Raw genomic sequence first — 19,406 nt, 5'->3', positions numbered from 1 at the left:
CTTCTGTACAGCAAGGTGCTCAACACACAGGTCCGGTAGACTAGGGCTTTAGTACTGCTAGTCAGCAATATGTTGTCCCAGACCATTGCCTTGGCTATCCTCTTGTTTATGTCTTTATCCAGTAGAGTGTTGTTGGATATGATGGAGCCAAGGCAACAATTTCTAGTGGTTGGCCATTAATGCTTACTTCAGGTGCAGTGTTTGTGTTAAGTATTAAATAACAGAAAAACCAATATATAAAAAAAAAAGGTAAGCAATAGTGTGGGGAAAGTTGTGCCTATGTGTAGATAATTCAGAAATTATTTTTTTTTTAAGGCAATTTACTATACAACAGCTTAGCTTATTACTCAATTTAGAAAGAATATAAAAAGTTCAAGTTGCATAAATTAGAAGTTATTTTCACTATGAAATTTGTAACTATAGAATGTAAACTTACCTTTTGACTTCTTCGGCAGAATCTGCCATAAAAAATCCTTGAGTAGCAGGTTCAATTTTTACCTTTGGACCAGGGTTGATAGCTAGAGAACTTTCCCTAGCATCATCCTGGCGAAGCTCTATAGCTAGCAGCAAAAGTTTCAATTTGGTAAAACACAACCTAAAATGGTGAAATTAAATTTTAATTCAGCTTCATTTTAAAACAACTATAGAATGATGGTATAGTAGTCTGCAACGCAAAGAACTGTTAAATTTTCAAACAGAAATTTGGTTTAATGCATTAAAAATGCAAATAAATAATAATGCATCATAAACATAATTGAGGTGTTGTGGCTGAGTGGTAAAGCACTTAGGGTTCAAATTCTAGTGAATTTCGGAATCTTTGGGTGCCTTTTAGTCCACCCAGCTCTAATGGGTACCTGACATATGACACCCTCCTTAACTGTAGGCCACAGAAACAGATGACCTTTATTTCATTTAACCTATACATCGCAGGTCTGAAATGGAAACTACTTATTTTTTTCCTATAAACATAATTATGCAAAAATTACTTCCTAGATAGCTAATGTTTAATTACAGAACAATGAAATTCAAAAATTAATATGTATGGATGAAGGGCTATACACAAGTAATAATAATAAGCATTGCATAATATAAAAAGCAATAAATATTATTTGATCAAACTTAGGTAATTAAATTTTATATTCAGTGAAACAAGTCATTCTATTTTATATTTATGTGTGTGCATTTAAGAGACCATAATTAATTTGTACAATAAATCTTAACTCACTCAGCTGCCTCAGGAAATGTCAGTGAAGTGAAGGCATTGGATAAATACTCTGTATAGACTTCCATGCCAGTCCCTCGCATGTAATCACTTTGCCACTGTGTCAATTTAGAGGTCTGATGAAAAATAGGTCAGAGCACACAAATTTAATACAATTAAGGCGAGAAAAACAATAAAATACATAAATTTAAGGTACATAAGAAATTTAATAGGTTGAAAAAAAAAGGTAAAATATACAGCACAAAATATTTCTTAGAAAAAAACAATGTTTTTTTTAAAGGAAAAAAAAGTCAAGAGTACTCAGTGCTAAGTAAAAGACCACACAATGTTTTGCTCTTAACTTTTGTAATTCATTAAAATCTTATTGTTTGCAAAATGGAGAAAACCTGACAGATAATCGTACTGAATATCAAATGTTACATAGATATATAATTAGATTTATCATTATTCATTAATAGCTTGTTAAGGCATGTAATACCTGGTTGAAAGAACGCATTGTGAAAAGATTTGCCATCAGTGTAGAAAACCCTGGTGCCAAACAACTCTGAGCAATAAATCCAAGCTTTAACTCAGCAATGCATACAGCATCATCCCCTCTTTTCCAGTCCCAACTTGGAATGTTTAACAAGTATGCCTATGAATAATTGTATGAAAAACATTTATGTATATGATTTGGAATTTTTTTTAAATGTTAAATTACAACTCAAAGGTTTTTGTTTGGTTTATATTACCTTGTTGTGATACTGCAGAAGTTGTACAATCACCTTGATATCAGCATGGAAGTTCTTAATGGAAATGACTCTCATAATGTTAGCTGCATCTTCCTGGTCAGGATCCGAACAATACTTATTGGCCAATACTAAACAAGCGTCTGCTTGATGAACCTGTTAAACACAATATAACTAGAATCCCTAATAAATAGAAATGAAAAAAATAAGTGTACAGAGACACATTTAATCCTTTACAGACAGAAAGTTATATAAGAACTTGGTTGAATAAGGATATTTAGTTTAGACTGTGCAACCAAAACTAATTCTGATTATTATTATTCCAATTATCTATAAATAATATTTAAAAAAATGGAAAAGGGGACCAGTTTCTTTGAAAAAAAAAAAATTATTTTAGAGAATGACACATAAATCCATTAACAATACATACCTTTACTCTTTCTAAATCGTTAGCATTCATAACAGAGCCCCAAAAGTAATCAACCTGGATAAAATGACGCTTCAATAAGCCTTCAAACTCAAGTCCTGGCAAACCCCTGTTCGGATGAGCACAAAAGTTTAAAAATATCGAAATGATTAAAAAAAGAAAAAAACCACTACTGATACTAAAATTTGAAATAAATGCTTATCACATATTTTACAATAGGCTATGGTAGCTGCCTGGTGTTTCGGTTGACTCGATGGCCCCTGGGTCATACCCTCCCCCGCCATTCTGCAGGAGATCTGGCTTAGGATGCAGATTATCATCAACTCTGAAGGAACATCCGAAACATTTTAGTTAATAATTTCAAAATAAAGTGTATTTAATAAAAAGGGCAAGTTAAAAAAAGACAAAACATGATTTACTTGTGAAGAAAAACAATTCCTACATCCACATCTTCTCTGTCTTCATGAAGAAAATCTTTTAGAAAGTTGGATACGGTATCGTAGGTAATATGACCACACACAACTACATGTCTGGGAAACAAAATAAACATATATATATATATATTACAATTTATACCCTTTAATGAATGAAGAACTTAATTTTTCAGCCAACATTCTTTCACAGGTAGGCTAGAAATCTCTTAGTCAATAGAATAAGATATAGTTGACAGAGATCTCAAGATGAGAATTGCAACAACTACAAATTATCTCAAGAAAAGGTGGAGCAAAAGTAAGTTCCCTTCAAAACTCAAACATCTAAAAGCTGAAAGAAGAAATCTATTTGTTCTGTAGCCAATGGGACATCTTATGAAGACAGTAGTTGTCAGCTGAAAGTCTATTTAAGTTGGCTCAATAAACAAACCAAAACAAATTTTAAAAAATTTCTTGAATAAAAACCATTATTGATAAAAATAATTACAAAATCAACAAGGCCTAGGAGTTTCATGTGGCAGTAGTGTCAGCAGAGATAGCCTCTTTAAAATTTTACAGAAAATAGGCTGCCCATCCATTTGCTACATGTAATTGTTTCTTTCCACCAAAATATGATGGGTACTGCGCAGTTCAATGGTGCCTAATCTGAAAGTTTTAACATACACTGCAGAGTTACACAAGGATAGGTCCTGGCCTCAATCCTTTTTGGAATATTCTTTTTACTGCTAATCCACCATGCGTTTAAAAAATCCACTGAAGGCATTTATCTCCATTAAACATTTGATGACAAAGTGTTGAATATTGCCAGACTGAGGGCCAAAATGAAAATCAGAACAACCTTTGTAAAAGATGTTATTAGCGGATGACGGGCAGTAGTGGCACACACAGGAGGAGCTTCAGTCACCAATGTCTCACTTCTCTAAGGCTAGCAAAGAGTATGGACTAACCATTAACACAAAGAAAATAAATTTGATGGGACCACCTGCTACAACACCACCCTCCATCTTCCTTGATGAAAACAAGCTAGAAGGACCCACAATTCAAGATGAACTGTCCCCAGAAGAGTAGATAAAAAACGGATCTTCCAGGTATATTTACAATCCTGAGACGCAGCCTGTGCTGACTTGGTCATGTCCGCCAGTACCATCATTTTGAATTCCTTTTAGTTAAATTATTTATTCAAGTTCCCAACCATTCAAATAAACAAACATGTGTGCCATTTAATGCCAACACATACACAATAAATACATTAATTCAAATATATAATACATTGAACAAAAACTACTCACCTTTTCCCCCTTTCTTTTTTATAAGATCCTCCATACCTTTGGCGTTTTCCTACAATATCAGCTATTTCAGGAACAAAACTTGCAAACAAACCCTAAAATGTTAGATTTTCTTAAGATTTTTATTTTGTCCCTTTTAACATTTGCAGCACCCTAATTATACATCATGTCTAGAAACTATATGAATTAAATATATTAAGAATATTCTTCGTCTTATAGCCAGCTTTTGGCTGCTGAGCTGTAAGCTCTTTTGCAGTATGTGTCAAGGAAAATTGCATGCTTTTTTTTTCAGCTGTTCTGCTGGTCCATATACAGTGTTGATTACGCTGGGCTGTTGTAGTAATAGGGTCTAAGTTTAATTAAATTTAAAGACAACTTCACAAGGGTAGATACAGTGTCTAGTGACAATAATAAAAAATGGTTATATCAGGATATTATTTGTTAATAATATTTTTAATGTTTCCTTGAGGATGTTAAACATATAATAATGATTATAATAATAATAATGAAGCCTTAAATTAATTTCTAATTAAAGAAATCATTAAAGCAATTTAAATGTAAAAATTTCATTAAAATAAAAAAAATGTTTGAATCAAATCTGATTTTGGTCATTATAATTTCTTTCAAATAATTTTTTCATACTTGATACAAATACACGCACCACATTTCAAACTTTTTTCTTTTCTTTATTACTCATATTTGTCATTTTATAATTAAGTGTATTTCAGACCTTTCAACAATGAAAACATGAAATGCAAAATTTTGTTGTGTTGAGGTCTTTCAACCATTGCAAAAGTTTATAAAAGTTTAGAGTAGTGTTTCTCAAACTGAACTAAACTGCAGAACACGAACTATTAGAGTAATATACTAATGAAACTACAGGTGAATAACTCCTAAGTAAAGAAAACTAAAGAAAATAAACATTGAATTTACTAGCTGTTCTCTGTAAGAGAAAACAATCCTATCACAACATCAATATGAAGTTTCAATGGATCTAGATTCTGACTCCAATTGGAAACAAAGATATAATGGTTAACCATTAAACGATTTCTGAATGAGTTTGTCCAAAATTACCACAATATTTCAAACCAAGCATAATTATTTCAGTTTCCTAAAATGCAGACAATCTATTTGTACAAAGCAGGATTTTCTTAATATATTGCAAAATCAAAGTATAGTATCAAAGAAAGCCTTTAAGAAACACTGGTTTAGTGTCCACCCAGATTCCCAAATGACATGCAAGGCTCAAATGAGTATATACATACTATTTATCTATTGAGATTTGATTAAGAATATGATGAAGTTAAAGATAACAAAAAAAAAAGGTACGAGATGGAATGATGTCCCAAGTAATGGTAACTTTAAGAATAAAGCAAGTACTTACTATAAATATCATTATAAAGATGACAACAAAAGTTCTTCCAAGTACAGTTTCAGCATAGATGTCTCCAAATCCCACAGTTGACATTGTGACAAGAAGAAAATAAAGGCATTCCCAATATGTTAATTTATGTGGGTTGTTAAACTTGAAAAATGGATCACCTGAGTTTTCTAGCTGTGAAAAAATAATGCTTTAACAATCAAAGCTGTTCTTGGATTAAAAAAAAAATAATTTTTATTGAAGATTCAAGATAATGGAAAAATATGAATTACTAGTGAGCTGACATGTAATGTAAAAATGCAAGTGAGAAAAAGATACTCACCAAATGTAAAAAGCCTGCGGCAGTAAGCCATAAAGACACAAAGGAAACAACAAGTTGAACAAAACGTATTAAAGTACTAGTCTTTATTATATTTAAATATGTCAAAATATCTGGGATCGACATTAGCCTGAGTGCTCTTAAAAATCGTAAACCTGAAACATAAAAATAATATTATTAAATATTTTAGCAGCCAAAGCTATGATAAATTTAAATGAAATAGGTTACAAATGTTTGGTCTTTAGTTATTTTTTAATAAAAGGAATAGAGGAAAATAAGATACATATACAGTAAAATATGTAATAGCAAGAAACTTGGTTTACAAAAGATCAGCATGATAAGAAATCATTTAAATAAAAAGGTTCTGATTAATAATCTCTTGATATGTGAGGAAGTTTAGTTTGATATTATTGTATTTTTATACATGCAAGATAATAATTTCATTTGATTTTTTGGGGATGTCATAAATAATATTGTTACGTATTTCTGATTTTCTGGCTAAATGTACTAGGCACACAAATAAAAGAAACACTGCAAAGAACTTGACGACTCAACTTTCAGCTTTATATAACTTTATTGAATTATAACTATAACAATTCGTCACTGTAACATGTAGCGTATACGTCTTACATCGACTATAACGGCTCAAGTCCACTCTCTTCTACTGTCTCGCACAGTAGAGAACAGTATCGACGACTGTACTGACTCTTTTCACATGAACTCTCTGGTTTATAAAGAGTCCCTAATCGCTTGTCTATTGTTGCAAAAACACTGCTAGTACCTTCTGGAACAACATGGGAGGAAACATCACATCCTGTTGTTGTTTATACATGTCGATTCCAGAGGATGCCTGCTGCAGTGTCATCTCGCCGAGGTCACACGTAGTGACCTCTAACTGTCACTGTTCATTTGTCACAATGCCCCCCTTCGTAAATCTGGTCGTCCTCTGGAACAACACGTGAGGCACGTCCCATCCTGTCTTTGTTTACATGCATAGATTCCAGATAACACTCGGTGCTGTGTCATCTCGCCGGGGTCACACATAGTGACCTCTACCTGTCACTGTTCATTCGTAACACTGCCCCCTTCTTAGATCTGTTCGTCCCGAACAGATTCTATTTCACCACGGTACTGATGGAGTCGGTCAACGTGGACAACCTTCAGCTTGGACCGTGGACTTTTCTGTATCCGGTAGACCACGTCGTTTATTCTTTTTACGACACGGTATGGACCTTCCCAGTCTCTTTGGAGTTTCGGGGATCTGCCTTTTCGTCTCTGTGGGTTATAGAGCCACACTAGATCATTCTCATGGAACCCCGACGTATTGGCCCGTTTGTCATACCTCGTTTTCATCAGGTCACTGTTGGTCTTGATGTTTCTGCGGGCCAATACATGAGCATTCTCCAATCGTCTTCGGAGATTGGTGACATATTCAGTTGAAGACACTGGCGTATCTCTCGGAATCCCAAATAACAGGTCACATGGTAGACGAAGCTCACGACCAAATAACATCTTCGCTGGGGTATATCCTGTGGTGCTATGAACGGATCCTCTGTATGACATGAGGAACATGGGGATATGGGTGTCCCAGTCGTCTTGTCGGTCATCAGTAACCTTAGACAGATGTTGTTCTAGGGTTCTGTTGAATCGCTCCACCATCCCATCAGATTGCGGGTGGAGAGCTGTCGTGTGAGTCTTTTCGATGCCAAGTGTCTTGCACATCTCCTGGAAAACTTTGGACTCGAAGTTCCTGCCCTGGTCAGAGTGCAACTCATTAGGTACACCAAAGCGACTGATCCAGTTATCCACGAGTGTTTCGGCCACTGTGATAGCTTCTTGATTTGGTATGGCATAAGCTTCTGGCCATTTGCTGAAATAGTCCATGACTACCAAGATGTATTTGTTTCCTTTCTTGGTTTCAGGAAATGGGCCTGCTACATCTATTGCGATCCTCTCGAATGGAACACCAACATTATACTGTTGCAAAAGACCCCTAGTTTTGCGTCGAGGGCCTTTTGCTGCCGCACATATGTCGCACCTTCGACACCATTCCTCTACATCCTCTCTATATCTGAACCAGTAGAACCGCTGACGAACCTTTTCCAGAGTCTTATTGACACCAAGATGAGATCCGCTAGTGCCATTATGCATCTCTTTCAGTACTTCAGCAACTCTCACCTTCGGTAACATCAGCTGAAGGCGATTGGATGTTCCATCAGCAGATTCCCAAACTCTTTTGATGACACCATTGACCAACGTCAGCGAGTCCCACTGAGCCCAGTACGCCTTGGTGGCTACCCCCTTCTCAGAGATGTCTTTCCAATCTGGCCGTTGTCCATTTTCTTTCCATAGAAGAATGGGAGCCAGATCTTCATCTTGCATTTGGTCCTCTCGAATCCTTTTATCACACCAGGGTCCGGAAACATCTACTCCGAGCCGAAGACAATTGACAGCTACCTCCTTTTCTTCAGCCCTCTTGCAGTGCTTACATTCTGCTTTGCAGGGTCGTCGAGACAGTGCATCAGCATTTTGGTGAATTTGCCCTTTTCGGTGCTTAGTTTCAAATTCATAGGTTTGAAGACGTTCGATCCACCTTGCCACCTGACCTTCAGGGCTCTTAAACGAAAGCAACCATAGCAGAGCTGCGTGATCTGACCTTAAGATAAATTTCTGCCCATATAGGTACTTGTGGAAATGTTTTATTGCATCCACAGCAGCCAGCAATTCACGTCTCGTCACACAGTAGTTCCTTTCAGCTCTCGATAGGCTTCGACTGAAGTATGCGATGACTCGTTCAGTTTCATCCACCTTTTGGGACAAGACTGCGCCTATTCCAGTGTTGCTTGCATCTGTGTCGAGTATGAATGTCTTCCCTGGAATGGGGTAGGCCAATACTGGTGATGAGGATAGTGTGTTTTTCAGCCTCTCGAAAGCTTCTTGACATTCAGATGTCCAAATAAATGGCCTCTTTTGCTCTGTCAGTTGATGAAGGACCTTACAGATGTTTGAGAAATTTGGCACGAAACGTCGGTAGTATGTACAGAGTCCCAAGAAACTTCTCAGCTCATGGATATTACTTGGCGTAGGCCATCGTTTCACTGCCTCAACTTTGTCAGGGTCAGTGCTGACTCCGTCATTTGACACAATGTGACCAAGGTACTTAACGTTTTTCCTGAATAAGGAACACTTCTTTGGGCTGAGTCTCATTCCCGCACTTCTTATCCGTTGAAATACTTCCTTCAGATTTGCAAGGTGCTCTTCAAACGTTTTGCCAATGACAATAATGTCATCAAGGTAAACAAGGCATGTAGTCCAATGAAGTCCTCGTAAAACCCTCTCCATCAATCGTTCAAAGGTGGCTGGTGCGTTGCAGAGACCGAATGGCATCACAGTAAATTGCCAGAGGCCATTGCCAGCAGAGAAGGCGGTTTTCTCTCTATCATTGGGATGCATTTCAACTTGCCAATACCCACTCTTTAGGTCGAGAGTAGAAAATACCTGGGACCCTGCAAGCGTGTCCAAAGTATCGTCGATTCTAGGAAGTGGATAACTATCTTTATGTGTGACTTCATTCAGAGCTCTGTAGTCTACACAAAATCGCATAGATCCATCCTTCTTCTTTACTAAGACAATAGGCGAACACCAAGGACTATTTGAGGGCTCAATGATTCCTTGCTGCGTCATGCCCTCTATCATGTCCATAGCTTCTTGTTGCTTTGCTAGCGGCAAGCGACGTGGTGGCTGTCGAATCGGTCTGGTGTTTCCAGTGTCTATTCGATGTTGTACCATGTTTGTCCGTCCGCAGTCTGTTTCATCAGATGGCAGAATATCTTCAAACTCAATGATCAACTGTTCCGCTTTGCTGTACTGCTCATCTGATAAATTCACTTTCATTTCTGTCAGGAGCTTGGTAATTTGTGGATTGAAAGGTTTGGTGGAATTAACGATCGTGATATCATTATTACAGTTTCTGATCAAGTCAAGAGTATTACATATTGCGATGGGGCTGTCTTTCTCTATATGTCTCTCCTGTAGGCCGAGGTTCATGATTCTGACGGGCACCTTTTGATCTTTTCCGACAAGGACCAATGTTTTTCCTACTGCCATTCCGCTGTTGTCATTTTCAATGCCTTCCACTATCGCCGTCATCGTTACAGTTTGACCATGCTCTAACTTTCCCCAGATAATTGCTTCAGACTGAGCTGGCAAACTTGTATCTTCTGTTAAAAGGATTCTTCTTATTTGACCATTCTCTTCATCTTCATCCCCGAGCAAGGGAATCTCAACATCACCACATTTCAAAGTACCACCTCCGATGTTCAGAGAGAATTCACATTTCTGCATAAAATCGAGCCCAATAATACAGTCATCCGTAATGTTAGCTATCAGAAATTCATGTATAAATGACTGATGCCCGAGCTCAAAGTTTATATTTGTCAGTCCATGTATAGGCATCATCTCTCCACTGGCCGTCTTCAAGGAGTAAGAGTTCACTCTCTTGATTTCGTTCTTTTTGACAATGTCTGGACGAATGACTGAACGTGAGGCACCAGTATCTAGAAGAAAACGGTAATTTCGAGATCCAATTCTACCATTGATGTACAGACTTTTATTCTTCCCTAACACAGCGACTGGAATTATAGTTGCAGGGGCTGTCATGTTCTTGATCGCCGATTTTTGCCCCATAAAACCGGCGAAAGTTAGTTTCCCTGGTAGACATGAGCACCTGACCTTGCATCTGTCTCCGGTCTGTGCTGATACTCTGTTTGTCGGGGAAATCTTCTCGTGCAGTTCCTTTGTAGATGGCCAGGTTCTCCACAATTCCAACAACGTACACTGGTTCTATTCTGTCCTTCTTGCTTCTTATTTGGTCTGCGTTCTTCTAGCACTTCAGTTACCCTTCTGAGAAGTTGTGTAAGATCTTCTTCTTGGACTTCCAGCATACGCCCATGATGGATATTCTTAGAGGCGTCTTTGGCGGCTTCATAGGAGAGGGCGTAGACCAGAGCTTCGCTGGATTTGCGCTTACCACTGATTCTTATTGCCTTCTTCAGTTCTGGATCTCGAATAGCATCAATGAATGCATCAGTGATAATGACGTCCAGAAAGTCTTGTGCTGCTGTTGGATATGCCAAATGAGCAAGACGTTCTATGTCCGCCTCTAGCTCTTGCAAGGTTTCACCGGAGCGTTGTTGTCGGGTTTTCAACTGAACTCTATAAACTTCTTGTAAATGTTCGTCTCCGTAACGGAGCTCCATAGCCTTAACAATGGCAGCGTAATCTTGTTGATTTGTTATTGACTGAAGCAGTTCTGCTGCCTTCCCTCTTAAAGCTAACACCAGAGCAGTCGCTTTCTCTTCTTCAGTGTTCCAGTTATTAACCTTGGCCGCTGCCTCAAACTGTCTTTTGTAAACAGTCCATGAGATGGATCCATCAAACACAGGCGGCTTTATCTTCCCAGAGATTTCGGGCACTAATGTTTTTGTTCTAGTACCCCGTTCCTTACTCAGTTGTTCTTGGACATGAGTCCTTATCTCTTCCATTTCTTTTTCCACAGTGTTGACTCTCTGGTCAATCTTCTCGTTCATAGAGCTCATCTGTTCATTTACTTTTTCATTCATGGCGTTTATTTTCTTGAGGCTCTCCTTCATTAAGTCCATCTGGCCCTGCATGTTACTCAGGATCTCTGTCATATCTGGGTTTAATTCAAATATGTATTCATCTGGATCTTGATCTTCCTCAATAAGGGCCTGTCTTAGGCGTTCTGTTAGTGTTTCTTTGTTACCATTGAGCTGCAGACCTCTCTCACGAAGTTCTTGCCTTAATTCTTTGACCAACAGCTGGTTAAGTAGTTTCCTCGAAGACATTTCAGCCAGAAAACATCCCACTTCTGACACCAATTGTTACGTATTTCTGATTTTCTGGCTAAATGTACTAGGCACACAAATAAAAGAAACACTGCAAAGAACTTGACGACTCAACTTTCAGCTTTATATAACTTTATTGAATTATAACTATAACAATTCGTCACTGTAACATGTAGCGTATACGTCTTACATCGACTATAACGGCTCAAGTCCACTCTCTTCTACTGTCTCGCACAGTAGAGAACAGTATCGACGACTGTACTGACTCTTTTCACATGAACTCTCTGGTTTATAAAGAGTCCCTAATCGCTTGTCTATTGTTGCAAAAACACTGCTAGTACCCTCTGGAACAACATGGGAGGAAACATCACATCCTGTTGTTGTTTATACATGTCGATTCCAGAGGATGCCTGCTGCAGTGTCATCTCGCCGAGGTCAAACGTAGTGACCTCTAACTGTCACTGTTCATTTGTCACAATGCCCCCCTTCGTAAATCTGTTCGTCCTCTGGAACAACACGTGAGGCACGTCCCATCCTGTCTTTGTTTACATGCATAGATTCCAGATAACACTCGGTGCTGTGTCATCTCGCCGGGGTCACACATAGTGACCTCTACCTGTCACTGTTCATTCGTAACAATATTGACATTTTAATGCTTAAAGCCTGAAGGATTTCTTTAGGTGTTAAAAATTTTACTTAGAGATAATGAGTTTTTTGTACTGAAAGGAGAGACCAGGAACAGCAATTTAAGGTATTGATGGCTGGTATGCATGAATGCCCTTTATACTGTCCTCACAACTGTTTGAACCTAGCCTGCTGTCATCAGCTCCTGTCTTGCAGGAACATCTTAACTTACAAGTTGATTGTATTTTCTTTTAATTATAATTAAACAGTTTGTTTTTTTAAACCAATATAACAAAATTATTTATGGCTAAAAATTATAAGAAAAACTTAAATGTATTGATACAAGAAATGAATATTTAATGGCTAATTTATTTTTAAAAACATACCTAACCAGTTCCTATCAAGATAAATGGCCACAAAAGAAGGTGGAATTGTAAAGTAATCAACAAAGGAAAAAAGTTCTATCCAAAACCACAATTTATCACTGGCTGCTACAAACTGAAAAGTTTAAAATTGGTTAGGCCATTACCAACAACAAAAATAAAATGCTATTAAAAGATCCATAAAAATTTAATGTTAACATGAATTATACTAAAACAGTCAATATTCAAATCTTACCCTGATGAAAAAATAAATCATAAAGAATACATTGAATGCTAAATCTACTTGCTGTGTAGTACTGGATGACCAGGGGAGACAGGTTTCAACTGATGTGCTTGAACTGCAAAAAACAAATATTTGTAATTGATTACTCTGAATTTAAAGTAAATGAAAGTTAAGTAACAATGTTAGCAGTTATGTGGCAAATATATATTTCAAAACATTAAATAATACAGTAAAAAGTAAACAAAATTATCCTGTAAACCTTTTAAGATCAATGGCAGGAACACCACTGATGACTTTGTCTTTTTCAATTCAATGCATTAAATATTTAGTTTCAGGTGTGTCCTATAATTATCTAGAAATTCAAATCCCATTTGAATCAAATTCAATATCACTTAATAAGGAAGTAAAATGCTTTACCACTTAGCCACCAAAGTAATTACTGTAACTGAAAAAAAAATTACTTACGAAGCATCAATTAAATATATGATCATTGAGGCTATGCTTAGTAAAAAGACGAGTCCAACCTGCATAAAAATATGATGTCTTTTTTACAAATAATTCGGAACTTCAAAACACAAGGTTTTAAATATGTATACATATGACAACATTTTTGAAATAGTAAAATTTGATTGAGAAATTCTAGTCAAAATTAGGAAAAGATGTCAGGGACACTAAAGTGAACTGATTGCTTTAGGCAACATTAAATTATTGAATAATAAAATAAAACAAATTGGACGTCTGCTGTACAAATTTAAAGCAAAACCAAGAAATAGAGAACTTCTAAGAGTGAGATTTTGTGTTTGTGAGCTAAATAGAGCTTGATATCATCACATATAAGATAAAAATAACTTTATGGTTAAGCTGGAACAAGATTTAGACATGTTCAAAGGTGATTAAGAACATTCAAGAGCCAACAAACAAATAATTAATTAAAAAATAGAGTTATCTAATTTATAAAGTATCCTTCTAAACATAAAGAGGCTATTCCTTGCTTTAAGTACTACTTAAAAAGCTTGTCTTGTACATACCAAAATACGGCCTGTAGTTGTCTGCCCAGAAATTAAACCTCCAGCCCAGTCTTTCGCCTCAGTCAGCCATCCAATTTCAGGATGTAAATGCTTTACATGTAACTTTTGTTCTGAAGCAGAGATAAGAGATGTCTTCCCACGAGAACAAAACAATTTTTTGGTACAAAAAATGAAAGTACAAAGTCTAGTCGCACCAATCAAAACGAATCCTCCAGCGAAAGTGACCAGACTAGAGGCCAAAAATGTATGCCATTCTCTGTCTTCTTTATCACAACTTGTTGAAGCCGACATGATAGATAATAAGGATTTCCAAAGTACTTTTTAAAATTCACTAGTGATTTCTTTTCATTCACTTGCAACTTCGATTCTTTAATCATTTCACTAAACTTTCTGTTGATGACAATATCATAATGATTATGGGCGTATCTCTTTCTTCTTTCGTACAAGCATCTGTAGCTTCTTTAAGGTGATTTTAAAATAACTACATGATCTGAAAATTGATAAATATATATTTCAAAATTATTTAGAAATTATTTGCATTGATGATAAAAAATATTGTTCCTTAATAGATCAAGATATTATAAATCATAGGCTATAACTCTTTCAATTAAAGGTTAACATCATTTTCATCATGTGGGGATGGGGTTCGAGCAAAATGCCGGTAAAGGTACTTCTGTCTATCATATAGTTTTCCATAATAACAGCTTTCAATCATATGTGAAGCAATTGATACTTAAGTTTTAGCCCCTATATGATGAACAAAGTAAAGAAGCAGGTTAGTGATGCCCAGTTTTTTTTACAGCGTTCACAATTGCTTCGAACCCACAATAAAGTGAAAATTGTTTCCCCTAAAGATACAATTCTTTGAACCACCATTTGCTGGAGACGTTAAAAAGAAAAAAAAAATTGTCGATTTAGAATAGAGCAGAATTCGGTCTATGGAAAACCATGGGGTTAGTTATGAAGCTTTCGGTGGAGAGACTATTCAAATAATACCCTGCTTTGAAATCATATTTCTTTTCACAAGAGAATTGTCCCACTGTATTCAAAAGCTTTAAAAAACCAGTTAGGCTGAATTTTGCACACCATATTGCAATAAGACTTCACGCTGAAGTTCTCTTTATTGAGGGACAGTGCACTTGAAGTATCTTCTGCCATTGACAGATTGGTTCAGAAATGCAAGAAAAGAATCATGAAAACTTAAAAAGGTTCCTCCTCAAAGAAGTACAAATGCGACTTACTATTTGGATGATGCGAGTTGGTTAGTAAAAAGTGATGTAGTAACGACAATTGTAAACTTTTACGAAAATTAAAGCGATTATCTCAGAGTGAGAAGCGGCCTATTTGACAGGTTAATGCTTTCAGATGGATCGCATGGAATAACCGCATTGTGTGTATGTGTGTGTGAACATTATAGTCATCTAAATTGTTGTGTTTGTACATTGTGATATATTGTACTACTGTCTAAGTTGTGGAAATATTGCTCGAAAAAATCTAAGCCTGTTCTTTTTAAGTCCCATCTTTGACATGTGTCCAGCTTATACTGCTCAAATAGATCTAGATTCTATCTGGTCACCTTTAACTAGATGATGAATTCTCTACTCTAGAATTTACTCTAGATTAAACTAAATAATATTAATACTAATGACTAATCTTACTATTGTAGAGTCTAGATAAAAAAAATTTAAGTGTATCATATGATATATATAGACTAGATTCTAATGAAGTCAAATTCAAATGTGTACTGTAGAATTTTATCAATATCTCATAGTGAGTCTTACTCTTAGACCTATACTAGCTCTAGAGTCTAGACCTAGTATGATTGAATATCTTATCTTATATAATACAGACGTTACTTCAAAAAAGAAGATGATTACGTCCTACGCGTCATGCATTTAGTCATGCATATTAACCAATGACTTAAATTCTGCCAAGTCACTGGTTTTCCTGGCTAGCTCAGGCAACCCATTCCATGCTCTAATCATTTATGTAAATTAAGAATAGTAGTGGACCTAAGTCCTAAGACAGTTCCTTGAGGTACACTTGAGTTTACTGTTATCGGTGTAGATTTAGAGCCATTTAAATTATTAATACAGTTTGTTCTCTCCCTATATTTATCATTTCTTGTAATACTTGTAATGGCTTATGACAGTATCAGAAGGAAATACCTATATGACACACTACAGGATTTTGGAATACCCAATAAGCTGACAAGACTTATACATATATGACATTAAACAACTCAAAAAGCAAAGTCATAATACAAGGAGAACACTCACTGGAATTTAGGATTAAACGAGGATTAAGACAAGGAGACGCACTTTCCTGCATGCTTTTCAATTTAACACTGGAGAGGTATAAGAAATATAAACATAAACACAAGGGGAACTATTACTAACTACTTCAGGAGAGAAAACATGGGTCCACAACCAACAGGGACGATATACAGCCAACCTCTACAATACCTTGCTTATGCCGATGACATTGCCTTATTGGGTAAAGAAACCTCTGACATCGCTAGAGCCTTCATACAACTAGAAGAAGCATCTCGACCAGCAGGACTTGAGGTCAATGACAGTAAAACCAAGTACATCACAATGACAAGAGACAATCAAACAGAGGGTCAAAATATCAAAATCAAAGACCACGAATTTGAAAACGTCCAAACTTTCAAATATCTAGGAAGTACTATTAATTTCAAAAATGACCTACAAACAGAAATAAAAGAAAGAATAGCAGCAGGCAACAGGGCATTTTATAGCACCCACCATCTACTTAAGAGCAAAATGATTTCAAGTAAAACCAAGAAAATAATATACAAAACTATAATAAGACCAGCAGCAATGTATGGAAGTGAGACCTGGACACTGACAAAGACATCTGAAAATTTGCTTAACACTTGGGAAAGAAAAATCCTTAGGAAAATCTATGGTGCCATACAGGATGAAACAGGGTGGAGGACACGCACTAACCATGAGTTATATCAATTATATGAAGACCCACCAATAGTGAACGAAATAAAAAAGAACAGACTACGTTGGGCAGGTCACCTTGAAAGAATGTCAGACAACAGAGGGGCGAAAATCGTATACAGGCAAAAACCAAAAGGCAGGCGACCCAAAGGCAGACCCCGAATGCGATGGATAGATGACGTGGAAGCAGATCTGAAGCAGCTTGGGGTTAGGGCGTGGAGACGAAAGGCCCAGGAGAGATCTGAATGGAAGGATGTGCTAAAGCAGGCCAGAGCCCTCCATGGGCTGTAGCGCCACTGGGATGGATGGATGGATGTAATACTTGTAGATCTATCAATTTTAATCAATGTGTAGATCTAGGTCTAGATCTATTAAATAGATCTATGTACTAGACTCTAGTACTACCTACATCTACTAGATCGTAGATCTATCTCTAGATTCTAATCTAGAATAGATGTTTGCTGCATGAGTTACCAATGAGTATGAATTATAATGAATAGTATGATGTGTGGGTAAAACACTTGCGTAACATTCTTCAAAAGGGTCCGTCGATGTAAAGTTTTACCTATACTAGTCAGTAGTAACTATACCGATGTGTGTAGGCCTACTAGATCTACTAAACTTAAGTATAAGTAGTATAATTATAGATCTAGATCTGTATCCCTAGATCTAGTCCACTAGACTACACACTATGATATGATTATCAGACTAGTCACTGTTTGTGTTTCAGTATCAGTATATCAGAGTAGATCTATACCGTACTATTATAAATTACTATACGGATACGTAGGGACGGTACAGTGGGTAGTAGTAGATTATAGATAGTAGATCTAGAATAGATCTATGAAGTATGTAGATCATGATTTAAACTAGAATCTAGATCTAAATAATAAAGGTCGTGTGTAGGCCTACTTCCTTTGTTTGTTTTTTACTCACATAGATCTAAATTTGCAATCGCTTTCAAAGTTAAGAGAAAGTCTTTGTACTGAACTGTGCAACAGTGCTTTGTTTAACAATGTGCAGCCATAATGTGCGAACCTCGTTTTAGTGTACTATTTTTAGCAGAAGTGAAAATGCGCCAAAAATTAGAACAAATAGCGCAATGTTAGAGCATGGAACTATAGTAGTTCCCTGGTTAGAGTGATGCTGATGACACTGACGATTACCTAGGTCTAGATCAGATTAGATCTGCATTATAATAAATAGATATAGAAATGTAGGCCCCTAATGGTTGTTTCTGCGAATCTGGAGATCTGTTGCTAGAGCGCTATAATTAAGAGGCTTATATTTTCAGCATCTGTCCCAATTGGTGGGGCCATGCACAGAACTAAAAAAGATAAAAGTTGTGAAACTTGATCAGATCTAAAACGTAGCCTAATAGAGCACTATGACACTAGATTTAGTCTAGATATATGTTTACTAGTCTACTCTACGGAAATTGTGAAATGCGAATTTCAGTTAATTGTCAATTTAGATATAGACGGAAAGTTTTTAATAAATTGCGTTTCTTTTTTTTTTTTCGTTGTTTCTTATTTATTTATTTCATTCGGGGCCACCTAATTCACTTCAATAAGGGCCTCCAATTATCAAAGGTCGGCCTTTGGCTTAATTTGTCGTAGCGGAGCTGTGAGAGTTCGCGTAACTGAATCCCTCCAATTTTTCCCGGTCAGCAGCTGATATTAGCTATATAGTTGGATATCAGAAGAGAGGCCGATCTAGTCTTTTACATTGTCCATCCAGCTTTTATTTGGACGACTTTTTTTTTTCGTGTTCCCTCCATTGTACCTTGAAGGAGGACTATTGACAGTGAGTCATGTCTTTAAATATCACCAAACCAGTTCAGTTTTCGCCTCTTCACGGTATTTAGGAGTCCCTCTTTTTTGCCAGCCAGAGTTACCTTTACATATCCCTTAGTCCATGGGTGGGCAACCTTTTCATCGAGGGCCGCATTAACAAAATTTTGGGAATGGGGGGGGGGCGCATAGGCCTATACATAAATATATAAAATAATTATGAAAGTTTAGCAGCTTCTGGCACCCATAAAACTCCCGCGGAAGAACTTACTGGAGTTTTCAGGTCATAGTTTGCTTGGATGTATGTCCTCTGGAGCTGAATCAGCTTCTGCACTAAACGATGAGCTGATGATATTGAAAACTGGTTCCAAGTTCTTGGCGTCTGGAAATTTGCTTTCAAAGTCCACAATTAAGGAATTCATATAAGTCTTGTACTTTCAACCATTTCACTATAAATAGTTTCACCTTTCAGTAAAGGAAATAAACAAAACATGTTTTTACTTTCTTGCCTGGAGAAATTGGAAAGCTTTGTTTGAAAAGATTTAACATGCACATACATTTTTTGTGCAAACAGCCCATTGCAATACTTTCGATGAAAAACGTGAAGTCTTTCACTGTTCATTACTAATATTAGTAACAAAAAGTCCTTTAACACAACAGTTTCTTACTGGAGATTCCATATTCTTCTCAGTACCTTGCTTATGTTAAGCCAATGAATTCAA

At 36.5% G+C, this 19,406-nt stretch overlaps 1 protein-coding gene across 4 annotated transcripts in view; it reads right to left on the bottom strand.

The window, feature by feature from the left end:
- LOC106056525 (calcium-activated potassium channel slowpoke-like) overlaps window positions 1-18,146 on the bottom strand; it is a 42,424-nt gene extending 24,278 nt beyond the window's left edge. Inside the window, exons 1-15 of one of the 4 annotated variants that reach the window (XM_056021557.1) lie at window positions 18,058-18,146; window positions 13,920-14,409; window positions 13,357-13,415; window positions 12,904-13,006; window positions 12,672-12,783; window positions 5,798-5,949; window positions 5,479-5,649; window positions 4,098-4,189; window positions 2,797-2,907; window positions 2,592-2,702; window positions 2,381-2,486; window positions 1,954-2,106; window positions 1,701-1,856; window positions 1,226-1,338; window positions 437-595 (exon numbers count right to left, since the gene is read on the bottom strand). In XM_056021557.1, the coding sequence (XP_055877532.1) occupies window positions 437-595; window positions 1,226-1,338; window positions 1,701-1,856; window positions 1,954-2,106; window positions 2,381-2,486; window positions 2,592-2,702; window positions 2,797-2,907; window positions 4,098-4,189; window positions 5,479-5,649; window positions 5,798-5,949; window positions 12,672-12,783; window positions 12,904-13,006; window positions 13,357-13,415; window positions 13,920-14,210 (1,889 nt within the window). In that variant the 5' untranslated portion in view covers window positions 14,211-14,409; window positions 18,058-18,146. Of the gene's footprint in view, window positions 1-436; window positions 596-1,225; window positions 1,339-1,700; window positions 1,857-1,953; window positions 2,107-2,380; window positions 2,487-2,591; window positions 2,703-2,796; window positions 2,908-4,097; window positions 4,190-5,478; window positions 5,650-5,797; window positions 5,950-12,671; window positions 12,784-12,903; window positions 13,007-13,356; window positions 13,416-13,919; window positions 14,410-17,827; window positions 17,975-18,057 lie in introns of those variants that run through there. The other 3 variants (XM_056021556.1, XM_056021558.1, XM_056021559.1) reach the window with 3 other exon arrangements.
- Between the last annotated feature and the right edge of the window lie 1,260 nt (window positions 18,147-19,406).

This window comes from Biomphalaria glabrata, chromosome 2 (genome assembly GCF_947242115.1).
Source record: "Biomphalaria glabrata chromosome 2, xgBioGlab47.1, whole genome shotgun sequence".
NCBI lineage: Eukaryota > Metazoa > Mollusca > Gastropoda > Planorbidae > Biomphalaria > Biomphalaria glabrata.
The sequence above is the reverse complement of the archived record's forward strand: the minus strand, read 5'-3'. Positions and strand labels throughout refer to the sequence as shown.